This window comes from Henckelia pumila, chromosome 1, assembly GCF_033568475.1.
Source record: "Henckelia pumila isolate YLH828 chromosome 1, ASM3356847v2, whole genome shotgun sequence".
Lineage (NCBI taxonomy): Eukaryota > Viridiplantae > Streptophyta > Magnoliopsida > Lamiales > Gesneriaceae > Henckelia > Henckelia pumila.
In genome coordinates this window covers 130,968,862-130,984,764 of record NC_133120.1, presented here as the reverse complement: position 1 = coordinate 130,984,764, position 15,903 = coordinate 130,968,862, and the positions used below count along the sequence as shown (strand labels likewise).

At 39.0% G+C, this 15,903-nt stretch overlaps 2 protein-coding genes across 3 annotated transcripts; both read left to right on the top strand.

The window, feature by feature from the left end:
• Positions 1 to 9,623: 9,623 nt before the first annotated feature.
• Positions 9,624 to 12,815, top strand: LOC140874817 (uncharacterized). 2 transcript variants are annotated; one of them, XM_073278237.1, is made up of 8 exons: positions 9,624 to 9,738; positions 9,818 to 9,885; positions 10,811 to 10,912; positions 11,367 to 11,440; positions 11,531 to 11,579; positions 11,650 to 11,751; positions 11,866 to 11,977; positions 12,514 to 12,815. In XM_073278237.1, exons 1-8 carry the CDS (start codon positions 9,683 to 9,685, stop codon positions 12,638 to 12,640), a joined length of 690 nt encoding a protein of 229 aa, XP_073134338.1. In that variant the 5' UTR covers positions 9,624 to 9,682; the 3' UTR covers positions 12,641 to 12,815. The 2 variants fall into 2 exon arrangements, with proteins under 2 accessions (XP_073134338.1, XP_073134337.1); XM_073278236.1 differs by having other exon boundaries at positions 10,793 to 10,912.
• A 1,843-nt stretch (positions 12,816 to 14,658) lies between these two features.
• LOC140874008 (secreted RxLR effector protein 161-like) lies at positions 14,659 to 15,405 on the top strand. The gene has a single exon (XM_073277293.1). The coding sequence runs from the start codon at positions 14,659 to 14,661 to the stop codon at positions 15,403 to 15,405; it is 747 nt and encodes a 248-aa protein (XP_073133394.1).
• Positions 15,406 to 15,903: the final 498 nt, after the last annotated feature.

Sequence of the window (15,903 nt, the reverse complement as noted above, 5' to 3'; positions counted from 1 at the left end):
TTATTTCAATTTAATTTACTCAAAAACCCATTAATTCATAAAATATTTTAAAAATAAAAAGACTCGAGCCCGGCCCACCTAACCCAGACCCAGACTCACTTAACCCGACCCACTAACTTACTGACCCGACCCGGACCCCTGACCCGACCCGGACCATGCCTCAAACCCTAGAACCCGAACCCTTACCTATTCTTACCCTCTCGGCCGCCGAGGGCTCGGGCAGCAGGCCTTCATCGCCTGCTGCCGCCCTGCTCCGGCCACGACCGGCCGGAGCGCCGCCGGCAGGACCTCCCCAGGGTCTTGCCGGTTTGAACCATGCCATGGTTCGAGCCCCATGCACTCCCATAACCGAGCCCGAAGCCTCCAATCCCCAAACCCTAAACTGCTTCGGCCAAGCACTCGGCTGAACATGGTGACAACTTGGGCTCGTTTGGCTCGAACCACTCGAGCCACCCGAGCCCAGACCACGTACACACACCCCTGGAACCCTAGCCATCAGCCGAACCAAGCATGGAGAGGAAAAACGTGAGCATGCTTATGAAATACATGAACAATGCGCAAACCATGAACAACCGAATGGATTTTCTGAAAAATTACTAAAGGAATTTCGATGCCTACATTAACCTAAATAATACATACTGATATGATGTTAAAAACAAGAAGAAAATCATGCCTTTCACCGAAGTAGTAGAGAAAACTAGAAGGCGACGAGTCCGGGACGACGGGGCGATGACAACCGACTTGAACCTTCAAAAACCGAGGCTATGGTGTTCTTGGAGCTTGCTCGGTGGAGAAGATGAAGATTTATGAGGGTGGCGGCTGATGGAGGGGTTGAGGGATCGGCTAAAGGGGTTTGAGGTAGATTAGGTTTAGGTTTTGATTTAAAATAGGTTTTAAGATAATTAAAAAGGTTTAAATATAAAATATAAAATTAAAAAAAACTCTAATTGAAAGTTGAAATCTGAAATATTAAGTTAATCATATGAAAATCCCGAAATATTGAATTAAAGGAATTTTAAAAATACTAAAAAGTCAATATTTTGGCTAATTTTGAATAAAAATGGACTCCTAAAATTATATAAAATTAAATACTTAAAATTTTGAGCTAATAAAACTCAAAATAATATTTTAAGGCTCTAAAAAGGCTCATAAAATAATTTGGGTGGAAAGTCGTCATCTCGCCCGTCCATGGTCCCGTTTACGCGATCAAATAATTAAAATACTAAAAATCATAAAAATCACTAATTATGGGTTAAATGCTTAAAAATAAATTAAATCATGCACAAATAATTCACATAATTATTTAACCCATAAATCATAAATTTAAATAATTAAATATCCTAATTATGCATGCGAATTTACGTATTTAAAAATACCGGGTGTTACAATTCTCCCCCCCCTTAAATTGAATTTCGTCCTCGAAATTAAAGTACTTACCCGAACAACTCCGGGTAGCGAGTCCTCATGTCTGCCTCGGTCTCCCAAGTAGCTTCCTCCTCTGAGTGATTCAGCCACTGGACTCTGACCATCGGTATGACCCGCGTCCTAAGCCTCCGCTCCTCCCTAGCCAAGATCCGTACTGGTCTCTCCTCATACACTAGATCCGGTGGCAACTGTAAGGGCTCGAAATCCAACACATGCGACGGGTTGGAGACATATCTCCGAAGCATGGATACATGGAAAACGTTGTGCACTGCCGCTAGCCCCGGTGGTAGAGCTAAACGGTAGGCCAACGTGCCAACTCTCTCCAAGATCTCGAATGGCCCTATATATCTCGGATTAAGCTTGCCTCTCCGTCCAAAACGCACTACTCCCTTCATCGGTGACACCTTCAGGAATACGTGATCACCTACAGCGAACTCCAAATCTCGTCGTCTGGCATCTGCATAACTCTTCTGCCGACTCTGAGCAGTCCTCATCCGATCTCGAATCTGAGTCACTATGTCAGCTGTTTGCTGCACAATCTCAGGACCCAGCAAAATCCGCTCACCAACCTCATCCCAATGCACAGGAGATCTACATCTCCTCCCATAAAGTGCTGCATAAGGAGCCATACCTATAGACGACTGAAAACTGTTGTTATAGGTGAACTCCACTAATGGCAGTCTAGTCTCCCAAGAGCCCCGAAAATCAATGACACAAGCTCTCAGAAGATCCTCGAGAACCTGGATCACCCTCTCAGACTGACCATCTGTCTGGGGATGAAATGTTGTACTGAACAAAAGCCTCGTCCCCAAAGCTGTGTGCAGACTCTTCCAAAACGCTGATGTGAATCTCGAATCTCTGTCTGACACAATAGACACTGGTATGCCATGCAGTCTAACAATCTCTCTGATGTAAAGCTCTGCATACTGTGTCAAAGTATAAGTAGTCCTCACCGGCAAGAAATGAGCTGACTTGGTGAGTCTATCCACAATCACCCAAATTGCTGTGCACCCTCTGGCACTCCTCGGTAAGCCAACCACAAAGTCCATCGTAATATTCTCCCATTTCCATTCCGGAATAGGAAGAGGTCTAAGAAGTCCTGCTGGACGCTGATGCTCTGCCTTGACTTGCTGACAAGTCAAGCACTCTGACACCACTCTCCCGATGTCACTCTTCATCCCGGGCCACCAATACAATAGCTGCAAGTCTTTGTACATCTTCGTACTTCCGGGGTGAATGAAGTACGGAGATGTGTGAGCCTCTGCTAAAATCTCAGCTCTCAACTGATCGACGTTCGGTACCCACATCCTCCCACGGTACTGAACGATATCATCCTCCACTGTATACAAGAGATTACCTCTAGCCTCATCTCTCTGTCTCCATCGCTGTAACTCCTCATCAGTAGACTGTCCCTCTCTAATCCGATCTCGCAGAACTGGCTGCACCGTCAACACTGACAAGCTCGGTGCATGGCCACACGGATAACACTCCAAGCCAAATCTCTGAATCTCGCCCTGTAGTGGTAACTGTAAGGTCAAACATGATACCACCGACGACTTCCGACTCAAAGCATCGGCCACTACATTAGCTTTACCCGGATGGTAGCTAATGTCACAGTCATAGTCCTTCACCAACTCCAACCATCTGCGCTGTCTCATGTTCAACTCCTTCTGTGTGAAGAAGTACTTGAGACTCTTGTGGTCTGTGAAAATCTTGCACTTCTCGCCATACAGATAGTGCCTCCAGATTTTCAAAGCGAATACCACTGCTGCTAACTCCAAGTCATGCGTCGGATAATTCTGCTCATGAATCTTCAGTTGTCTCGACGCATACGCAATAACCTTACCACACTGCATAAGCACTGCGCCTAAACCTAGTTTAGACGCGTCGGTGTACACCACTAACTCCTCGTGTGGTACTGTCATCGCTAACACTGGTGCAGTAGTGAGTGCTTCCTTCAGCTGATCGAAGCTCCTCTGACAGTCTGAACTCCAGATAAACTTCGCATTCTTCTTGGTCAAGGAAGTCAAGGGTACTGCAATAGAGGAAAAACCCTTGATGAACTTCCTATAATATCCTGCCAAACCCAAGAAACTGCGAATCTCTGAAGCATTCTTCGGAATACCCCAATTCTGCACTGCCTCAACCTTCGACTGATCCACTGCAATCCCATCTCTCGAAATAATGTGGCCAAGAAATGCCACCTGCTCAAGCCAAAACTCGCACTTGCTGAACTTGGCATACAACCGATGCTCCCTCAAAGTCTGCAAGGCTGTCTGAAGATGCTGTCTATGCTCCTCGATGCTCCTAGAATAGATCAAGATATCATCAATAAAGACTATGATGAACTGATCTAAATACGGCTGAAAGACTCGGTTCATGAGATCCATGAAAACCGCTGGAGCATTGGTCATCCCAAATGGCATCACTAAGAACTCGTAATGCCCATATCGTGTCCTGAAAGCAGTCTTGGACACATCGGTATCTCTGACACGCAACTGATGATAACCAGATCGCAGATCGATCTTGGAGAACACTGAAGCTCCCTGCAACTGGTCAAATAAATCCTCTATCCTCGGCAGTGGATATTTATTCTTCACTGTGACCCTGTTGAGCTCTCGGTAATCAATGCACAGTCTCATACTGTCATCCTTCTTCTTCACAAATAACACCGGAGCTCCCCACGGAGAAAAGCTAGGACGAACAAAGCCTTTCTCTAACAACTCCTGAATCTGCTCCTTCAACTCTTTCATCTCGGTAGGAGCAAGTCTGTACGGTGCCTTAGAGATAGGCACGGTGTCTGGCACTAAGTCGATGCTGAACTCCACTTCTCTCACTGGTGGAATTCCGGCCACATCCTCCGGAAAGACATCCGGAAAGTCACGAACCACCTCTATCTCTGATAATGATCTGCTAGATGGCTCTGAAGTCGTGACAATACTCGCTAGAAACCCCTGGCAACCCCGTCTCAACAACTTCCTCGCCTGAATATGAGATATCACCTGAGGAATATCACTGCTCTGAGATGCATGAAAAGTGAACGGGTCGCCTACTGTAGGTCTCACTGACACTGATCTCCGACGAAAATCAATCGAAGCTCCATTGACCGTCAACCAGTCCATACCCAAAATAAGATCAAAACCACTCAAAGGCAAAACTACTACATCTGCTCGAATGGAGTGTCCCTGCAGCTCTAACTCCAGTCCTCGAATAACCTTCGAGGTAGAAATAATCTGCCCTGACGGCATAGTAACATCATACCCATTGTCACTACTCACAGGTGTGATGCCTACCCGCCTGATAAACTCCAGGGAGATAAACGAATGCGTAGCCCCTGAATCTAGCAACGCAAACGTGGAGTTGCCTCCAACTAGAATTCTCCCTGCACGCAAAAAATTTCCAACAGTTTCATACCACTACTAAATTTTCCCCAACGAGTCACTACAAATTCTTAATTCTAATCACAAGTAAAACATGCTTCCTATTCTAACATGCAGTTAAATAACCCAAATAACAACAAATTCCATAATAAAGACGAAATTTTAACCAAAGGAAAAATTATTAAAAGTTAGGGATAAGATATACCGGTGATCAAGGAGGTGTCTGGATCTACCTCCTCAGCCTGCATCACAAACACCCTACCGGTGTTCTTCTTCCTGGGGCAGTTAGCTATCTGATGCCCTGGCTCCCTACAGTGGTAGCAAACTCCTGCTCCCAATAGGCAAGGTCCCGAATGCATCTTCTGGCACTTCGGGCAAGTAGGATAAGCTATGGCATTAGGGGCCCCGCCCCTCTGCTGCTGTGGCCTCTGCTGCTGATTCGGGCCCTTAGCCGACCCTGTATACTGCTTCTTCGCAGGAGGCTGCGAAGATGGTCGCTGGTACCCAGCCTGAAACTGCCTCTTCCCCTGCTGCTCTCTCTGGATCTCTCTCTGACCCTCCTCGGAACGCAAGGCTCTACTGACTGCAGACTCATAAGTAAGGACGTCTGCCATACGAACATCATGCCTGATATCAGCCTTCAGGCCCTCCACAAACTGTCTCATCTTCTCCTGCGGACTATCAGCAATCAAGGGCACAAAGTGACAGCCCCTCTCGAACAGCCTCACATACTCAACCACGGCCTTGTCCCCCTGACGGAGACTCATAAACTCACGGATCATGCGACTGCGCACATCCTCAGTAAAGTACTTGGCGTAGAAGATACGCCTAAACTCTGCCCAGGTCAGTGTAGGAAGGTGAACTCCCCTGGCTGCACCCTCCCACCAGAGCGCTGCATCACCCCGCAGCATGTACGTCGCACAGTTCACCCTGTCGGCGTCTGTGATCCCCATATAAGCAAAGATGGACTCCAGAGAGCGAATCCATCCCTCAGCCACCAAAGGATCGGTGGTCCCCACAAACTCCTTGGGTCCCTTCTTCTGGAACCTCTCAGCAACGTCCTCCTCGTGGGACAACCTGGGACGAGTAGCCTGCTGCTCTAACAGAGCAGTAATCCCTGCCATCATATTTGCATTGGCCTGCTCCAATGCTGCAATAGGGTTCTGCGGAGGTGGAGGTGGAGGTGGAGGTCCCCCACGTCTGTTAACTGGTCTCGGAGGCATTCTGCACCACCACATATTTATTTACGTAAATCGCCATGCATAACTAAGTTGTTTAAAAATTAATGCTAACTTAAATTCTAAAAATTAAATCATGTTATAAACACTTAAAACTTACAGACCGGTAGCGTGGATTTCTGAGCTCGCATAGCAGTAATGACCCCTCCGAGGACCGTGCTTTGATACCAACTGAAACGACCCTATCTCTATAATTAATAAATAAATATGCGGAAATTTTTATTTTTTTTATTTACTTACTAAATAAAGTATGTACATATATGCCCATACATATATGCACAGAATAAAAATATTTAAAATAAATAAATAACTAAATAAATAAACAATTAAATACTTAAATAAAATGCATTCTTTAAAATAAATAAATATCTGAGTCGACTCTATAATTAAAAATATACTGCATAAATAAATTAAATAAAAAGTGTGCATGCACTGAAAATATTTAGTAAAATATTCGAAACTCCCAACCGCTGTAAAATAATATAAACTGTATCATGCTGACAAAAATAACAACATGCAGAGAGACTCAGAATCTATCACGGTCACGGGGCCACTGCATGCCTGCTCATACGTCCTCGCCTCCGGTGGGTACAATAACATCCTCAACGTACTCACCTGCACCATACCAGTGTAGTGAGCCTAGAGGCCCAACATGCTAACATAGCAAGGTTTAAAATAATTTAAATCAATTTAATACTAATACATACATATACATGAATGAGCATGCTTAAAAATTACATAACATAACTTACTTAATTAAACATAAATAACATAATACATAACATTATTGAGCAATTCATTTTTCTAACATAGCATGGTTGTATCCGTAGTGTAACCTTAAATCATACATTAAATACTGATCAGCGTGGAAACCTACGTACGTGGCCGGTGACGAATCACCTCATTAAATTGACAGTAAACTGCCCTTCAATCATATGGGGACAAGTCCCCCTTAAATTGTCACACTACTTCAACTTCCAACATAAAATATTTTTATTGCTCAACTTAAACATTAAATCATGCATAAAATATTATTTCATGAATGCGTGTAATTGAATAAAATGTGCGTCCTTCATATATATTAAATTTGATTTCTTACTATCATATAAATATTAAAATAACTTAAATGCATAAAAATAATTAAATATATATTCAGGACACATGCAAATTTTCTCATGGATGGTTCTGGACTGCTGGCTCTAACACTCAAGCACATTAACTTACATTTGGCCCATTAACATACTTAAGCCCAATATCTTAAACTTTAAGCCCAAATAATTATTCTAAGCCCAATTAAATTAATAAAGCCCATTAAAATACACTAAGCCCAATAACCACTTAAACTGGCCCAATGGGCCCAAAAACCCAGAGACTGGCCCAATAACTTTTATGGGCCCAAAAGCCCATAAAATTAATGGACTAACTTAATTCAAATTTTAAAAGTTCAAATAAAATTATTTGGGAGTCCAAATAATTTTATTTCAATTTAATTTACTCAAAAACCCATTAATTCATAAAATATTTTAAAAATAAAAAGACTCAAGCCCGGCCCACCTAACCCAGACCCGGACTCACTTAACCCGACCCACTAACTTACTGACTCGACCCGGACCCCTGACCCGACCCGGACCATGCCTCAAACCCTAGAACCCGAACCCTTACCTATTCTTACCCTCTCGGCCGCCGAGGGCTCGGGCAGCAGGCCTTCATCGCCTGCTGCCGCCCTGCTCCGGCCACGACCGGCCGGAGCGCCGCTGGCAGGACCTCCCCAGGGTCCTGCCGGTTCGAACCATGCCATGGTTCGAGCCCCATGCACTCCCATAACCGAGCCCGAAGCCTCCAATCCCCAAACCCTAAACTGCTTCGGCCAAGCACTCGGCTGAACATGGTGACAACCTGGGCTCGTTTGGCTCGAACCACTCGAGCCACCCGAGCCCAGACCACGTACACACACCCCTGGAACCCTATCCATCAGCCGAACCAAGCATGGAGGAAAAACGTGAGCATGCTTATGAAATACATGAACAATGTGCAAACCATGAACAACCGAATGGATTTTCTGAAAAATTACTAAAGGAATTTCGATGCCTACATTAACCTACATAATACATACTGATATGATGTTAAAAACAAGAAGAAAATCATGCCTTTCACCGAAGTAGTAGAGAAAACTAGAAGGCGACGAGTCCGGGACGACGGGGCGATGACAACCGACTTGAACCTTCAAAAACCGAGGCTATGGTGTTCTTGGAGCTTGCTCGGTGGAGAAGATGAAGATTTATGAGGGTGGCGGCTGATGGAGGGGTTGAGGGATCGGCTAAAGGGGTTTGAGGTAGATTAGGTTTAGGTTTTGATTTAAAATAGGTTTTAAGATAATTAAAAAGGTTTAAATATAAAATATAAAATTAAAAAAAACTCTAATTGAAAGTTGAAATCTGAAATATTAAGTTAATCATATGAAAATCCCGAAATATTGAATTAAAGGAATTTTAAAAATACTAAAAAGTCAATATTTTGGCTAATTTTGAATAAAAATGGACTCCTAAAATTATATAAAATTAAATACTTAAAATTTTGAGATAATAAAACTCAAAATAATATTTTAAGGCTCTAAAAAGGCTCATAAAATAATTTGGGTGGAAAGTCGTCATCTCGTCCGTCCATGGTCCCGTCTACGCGATCAAATAATTAAAATACTAAAAATCATAAAAATCACTAATTATGGGTTAAATGCTTAAAAATAAATTAAATCATGCACAAATAATTCACATAATTATTTAACCCATAAATAATAAATTTAAATAATTAAATATCCTAATTATGCATGCGAATTTACGTATTTAAAAATACCGAGTGTTACATTCTCGCCCCTTGAAGGGGGCGAGAGATAATGCGGGCCGAGGATGTGGGCTTCATCGTTTCACATCCTCGACCATTGTACATGGCCTTAAAAGTTTTCTGATCATTCTTAAGCAGAAATTTTGTTTAGTTCAGGCATGAATTCTTGCATAGGCTAAAATTTTTTCCCGTCTAGGCACGAATTCTTTCTTTTTTTAGCTTTATTATTTTTCTAGCAAATCATGTATGGACGGTAATTTTATGCGCAATTTTTTCATCACCACCTTCGAAACTCATCTTTTGTCATTTCACCAATAAATAAACACATTCAAATGAGTAGTGAAAAAATTCATAAACAATAAAATAAACATGAAAACGAAGTATCCATAACTTAAATTATATAATATCAACCCAATTGACGGCTCTACATAATATCACCAAGCAATCACTTTTGGATACCCTTATGTTACATATCAAATACCAAGATGATGTACAAGTGAATAAATTAACATTTTATTTTATAATTTATTCTATATAATCAAAATTCATAGATATATATTAATTTTTTTTTTATAAAATCATTATAAGTTAATTTTGTGTACTCTTTACAATTTTTTAAATTTATTTGTTTATAATATGTTACTAAAATAATAATTTATAAAATTTGAGAGGAGAAGTGTTTTCCAATTCTCTAGGTACAGAAAGGTACTGGCCTAAAGAATTCGAAAAGCCCAATGTGAGAAAGTACTTATAAAAGAGTGAACCCAAAATTCAAGAGAGACAAAACTTCGGAGAACGGAGATGGAAGAAGATGACGATGTTGTTTGCTTGGATTCATCTTTCTTCGTCAACGACAAGTATTCCTCTGTCTTCTCTTTGCTAATTTTCGCTCGTAATAATTGATCTAATAATGGGTTTTATTTGTGTTGTCTGCAGCTACCAATTGACCAAGTTCTCGTTTGGGTCGCAGATTCTTGAGCTGTATTGCCTCCAATCTGCTTCCAGTGAGTTCCTTTTGCATTATATGTACATGTACATATGGTTGAAATGACTCTGAGGACATAGGCCCATATGTAATTTGATCAAGTTTTATTTTTGTTTTTTGGTATTTGTTGTCTTCTGCTAGTCGCGAGTCTCCGGTTCTGACGTGCGGTACATGCCGCTCAAATAATTTCCAAACTACTTGGGTGCTTAGCTTATAGACATTACTGGCGTGGGGAGATGGATCCTCAGTTTTGACTTTGCATTGGATATTGAGGGGAATGTTGTGAGGGAATGATGTCATCTATATTTAATCTCAAATAACATTAACAAATCGGGCGGTGCATATAACCGAGATGCTAGTAAAATCTCTTAAAATAGAATGTTTTGACTCTCGAGTGTGGAAAAGGGGAATGAAAGGATAAATGAATGAGTAAATCTTGGTGTATGTGAATGAAAGGATATGGGAATGAAAGGGAATGAAAGGATATGCGAATGTAGTTGTTGGTGTCTCTTTTCAAGTTCACTTGTTTTCTGTCCGTGTACAGTTTTCTGTTTCACAGGGAAGAATGCCTTTTTATGCTATGATATTGCAATATGTTTTCGTTAGGTTAAAATAAAGAGATTGTTGGTTGATGAAATATCATAGCATCAATGAAGACAATCTTAAATGAATGTCAGTTGATGTGTGTGGCTTCTAGTGCTAGGCTTTGGTATGTGATTCTGCTGAAGTTCAATGGATGTGCCTTTATTCACGTTTGGCTCTAGGAATATTAATTTTAAGAACTCAAGAGTTCAATTTACTGCTGATATGGTGTATGCTTGATTTGATGAAAGACAAACATGTGAAAGAAATTGAAATTGTATTGCCATAAGATGTGTTGCACGATGATGTGCGATTTGATTATGGTCTGACAGTTTGTATGGCAGCTGATTATGATTTGACAGGACAGTTGGTATGGCCTGGGGCAGTGCTTTTAAATAATTATCTCTCAGAAAATGAAGAAATTCTCAGAGGCTGTTCCGTTATTGAGCTTGGCTCTGGTGTTGGTTAGTTTTAATATTTAGCCTCCTTAAATTTGTTGCTTGTCATATTACATAATTTGTTGCGCCTGGGAACATATCACATTATTTCAATGAATACTGGAATTCATAGGACATGTGCTAGTCAACCATCATTAAGAAATAGATAGGTTATCGACAAGATACGTGAAATTGCTCTAATGTTTATTTTTAGTCATCTCAAGGCATAAATATGATCCAAATTTAGCATTATATTTTGCTCATGGTGGATTATTATAAAGGGAAATGTATTTATAACAGAATTATGTTATTCAAGATTGCTATTTAATATTGCGTCACATGCCAAATACTTTTGCAGAAATCAGTTGGTTTTGGTAATGATATTTTTCGAAATAAAAGGATCCATAGGTTTCATTAAAGTTCACCGTCACTTTCTATGGGAACCTCGAAAATAAACTGGTTTCTGATTTTCCCAATTTAGGCATTACGGGGATGCTCTGCCACAGATTTTGTCGTGAAGTAGTTCTAACAGACCATAATGAAGAGGTTCTCAAGGCAAGGTTATGACGCTGTCTCAATGCTTTTAAATGGCGACGACACATCTTATCTTTATGTTCACATTATTATCTCTCTAAACATATTTAGATCCTTGAGAAAAACATAGAGCTGCACATATCATCTCAAAGTCATGCAGGTCAGTGAATGATTTCTGTTATAATAACCGGGAACTCGAGTGTCTTGACATTTACACTCTCTTTCTGCAGGATTAAAATCTGAGAAACTAGAATGGGGAAATCCTGAGCAGCTGGAGAAAATCTTGCAAAGCCATCCTGAAGGATTTGATCTCATTCTTGGCGCCGATATCTATATCCTAATCTTTACCAATTCATCTATCGTGTTAGCTGCTTTGCATACATTTATCATATGTGTGTCTGTTTGTGTGTACACAAACTAAAAATTAAAGCCTTGACTCTCTTCAAGTTTTCAGCAGTCCAGTATTCCTTCGCTCTTTGATACTGTGGCAAAGATTCTCGCAGTTAGCCATCAAGGAAAGTGCAAATTCATATTAGCCTATGTATCCAGAGCAAAAGTGTAAGTATATATACTATTTATGAAATAAGAGAGCTAGTGATGTCGTTGATACTATCTATTTATTGCCACATAATAAGAATCAAAAGATAACGTCAATCAAAATTATTGTAAGTTAATTTTCCTTTATCACTGTTTTAATTCATTTTATAACAAGTCCTATTTAAAATTAAAAAAAATTCAAATTTCTTTACTCACGTATTGCCTGTACTTCGTTCACTAGTTTATATTACGAAATTGCTTTGAGATGGTGAAATTGGAAAGTTTACATTCTTAGCCCCTAAAAACTTCGTTCTCTATAGGTTTAGTTTCTGGCTTACCACATTAGGTATATAGGTCCATGTGTGTTTAATGTTAAGCGTGTTTATCCTGATGTAGCCGACCAACTCGGTAGCTAAGTACTATTCTTCGTTGAGTTTGGTTAACATCATATTTACGCCCCCCTTGTTCTGTGGATTGTAGCTTTGTTGTGTAATTAGACTGGTCTCATGGAGTATGAGTTTGATACAAAAACTATGTTTTATGTTTCTGCTGCACAGAATGGATGCTCTGGTTATCAGTGAAGCGATTCGACATGGATTACAAGTGAGTGAAGTTGCTGGAACCCGGACCGTAGTTAAAAATCTTGAAGGTGTTATATTCGAGATCACGCGTGGAAGAACATGAACAACCGGAAACTCAGATCTTTAGAACCACTCTCGTGTGCGCATTAACTTTTCCTGTTAACATAAGACAGTTGATGTAGTTTTGCTTGCAACTATCTTCCTTTATTTGGTTTTGGGGATGGGGATGGATCTTTCACAATACAGAATGATATGGAGATATTATGTTATCATGGTTGATGCAATTTCATTATTTTTTCCATAAAAATATAACTATTTTTTTTTTCTTCTAAAATGAAATTTCACAACTTGAGCATGCATTGTTGGTTTCAAGTTAAAAAAAAAAGATGAAATTTTTATTATTTTTCAAAATTTGAATTGAGCGACGGAACCTGCAAAGAGGAATCTGATATATAGTCACGAGACTGTAGGGTGCTCTTGAATTTGTAAAATATATATTTATGACTTTGTAATTGTTATAACAAATTTGAGTTTATTTTCGAAAAATAACTTGGGAAAAGCATTTTCCTTAACGTCTCATATCTAAAACAAAGTAAATTAATCATGCATTTACAAACACTATCCCAAATAACATCTAAATTAAGGTGGAGATTTATTAATACAAGTTAGATTCATTATTTTTTCAGTGGACGCCACATATTTCTACTATTTTATAATAGTTGAGGGGATTATAAAAATTATTTTTGTGGACACCAACTTTATTATTTTCTTTTTTGCCCTTTCTCTACACAATAATATTTTGATTTATCACTTTTCGAGTGATTCATTAAAACAGCTTCATGTTTAATTCTTTAATTAGTTTTTATTAATTTTTTAATTAATCTTTTGATTAATTTTTTAACCTCTCATTTCTCATTCCACATCTCATTAACCCATTTCTTAATCCACAAATCCACGTTGAATTTGCAAACCGCTTGCAATTTCTCATCTGACTGCTCTAGATGTCAGATCAGATGCTGGTTTGTTTCTCGAATATTCATCTGTTAGTAAAACTTACAGAGTCTTTAATACTAAAACTCTAACAGTTGAAGAATCAGTTCATGTTGTTTTTGATGAAACATCTGTTAATAATGAATCTCCAAGCTTGAATGATCTTAGCAACAGAATAGAAGATTCAAAGTTAGATACAAATGATGAACAAGAGATCCAGATCAGGCGGAATAAAGAGAATTCTCGTGAACCTAAATAGATCGAGGAACAAATACCAGAAGAATTTCCTATTGATAATGAAGTTCCAACAAATACAGATCACGTTGAAAATCAAGATGATCAAGATCAACAAGGCATTACAGATCAACTTGGTCCAAATTATAGATGGACCAAAACTCATCCACCAAACTTGGTAGTAGGTATGCATTTTTGAGTACCAGAGGTCAGATGATAAGTGAATTAATGCATGCTGCTTTCATTTCTCAAATAGAACCTAAGAAAATAAAAGAAGCTTTACTTGATAATAATTGGATAGAAGCTATGCAAGATGAATTGAATCAATTTGAAAAAAAATTCAGTCTGGCATTTAGTTCCTAGACCATCTGATAAATCTATAATAGGAACTACATGGGTATTTAAAAATAATCTCAATGAGAATGATACTGTAGTAAGAAATAAAGCTCGTTTAGTAGCACAAGGTTACAGACAAGAAGAAGGAATAGACTTTGATGAAACATTTGCTTCAGTAGCTAGACTTGAAGCTATTAGAATATTTCTTGCTTATGCAGTCTTCAAGGATTTTAAAGTGTTTTAGATGAATGTTAAAAGTGCATTTCTTAACGGTTTTTTTTTAGAAGAAGTGTTTGTTGAACAATTCCATGGATTCCAAAGTCAAGCTTATCCAGATCATGAGTTCAAGCTGGATAAAGCTCTTTACGAGTTAAAACAAGCTTCACGAGCTTGGTATGATACTCTTTCACTCTTTCTTAGTGATAATGTTTTTGTTATTGGTTCTGTAGATAAAACTTTATTTAAATTTGTCAAAGGGGATCATACTTTATTAGTACAAATATATGTTGATGATATTATATTTGAGTCAACTAATCCCAAATTGTGCAAAAGTTTTCTAAGATGATGCAGGATAAATTCGAGATGAGTATGATGGGAAAATTGACATTATTTCTAGGATTACAAGTCAGACAGATGGACAAAGGAATATTCATAAATCAGGTCAAATATACAAAGAAACTTCTGAAGAAGTTTGGAATGGAGAATTGTTCTGCTGCTAGTACTCCAATGAGTGCTTCAATCAAACTGGATAAGTATGCAGCTGAAACTTCAGTAGATCAAACTCTATTCAAAGGTCTTATAGGATCTTTACTCTATTTGACAGCAAGCAGACCAGACATTATATTCTCAGTTGGTCAGTGTGCAATATTTCAATCTGATCCAAAGCAATCTCACTTCATTGCTGTAAAAATAATTCTGAAGTATCTAAAAGGAACTCAGAATGTTGGTTTATGGGATCCAAAGGACTCAAGTTTGAATCTTATAGGGTATTCAGATGCTGACTATGCTAGATGCAGAATAGATCGTAAAAGCACAAGTGGGACTTGTCAATATCTCGGAGATAAGCTAATTTCTTGGTTCATTAAGAAACAAACTTCTATTGCTACATCTACAGTTGAATCAGAATACTTAGCCTCAGGAAGTTGTTGTGCACAATTGCTCTGGATTCAACAACAACTCAGGGATTATGGTGTTGATTCATCTGATGCACATATCTACTGTGACAACACAAGTGCAATTGCAATTACATACAACCCTGTCTTACATTCCAGAACAAAGCACATTGACATTTGTCACCATTTCATCTGAGACCATGTTCAAAAGAAAGATGTTTGTCTGGAATACATCTCAACTGATCTGCAAGTTGCGGATATCTTCACAAAACATTTACCCAACGCTAAGTTCTCTTACTTTAAAAATGTTTTTGGTTTGATTGATATTGATTAAATAATGCTCATTTTTAGGGGGAACTTGTTTAGTTTTTCAAACTCATCTGCCATTAAATTTTATGTGTTAGCTTGTTAAAACTCATATGGTTGAAACTTATCTTAACTTTCTCTGTTTTTATGACTATTGATCTTCATGATTATCTTAACGCATACATACATCTGCACATTTTCTTCATGATTTAACATACACAGAAGCATAAAGCAAGCAAAATAATTTTATTTCATAATAATGAAAGCTTTTACATTCTGGTAGGAGCGTGCATTCCTTTCTTTATGTTCACCTCTTTTTTCCATTTAAACAACCACTCTCTGAGTGGTGGTTCAAATGGCTTGAACATAAACTCACATGTGTTAAATA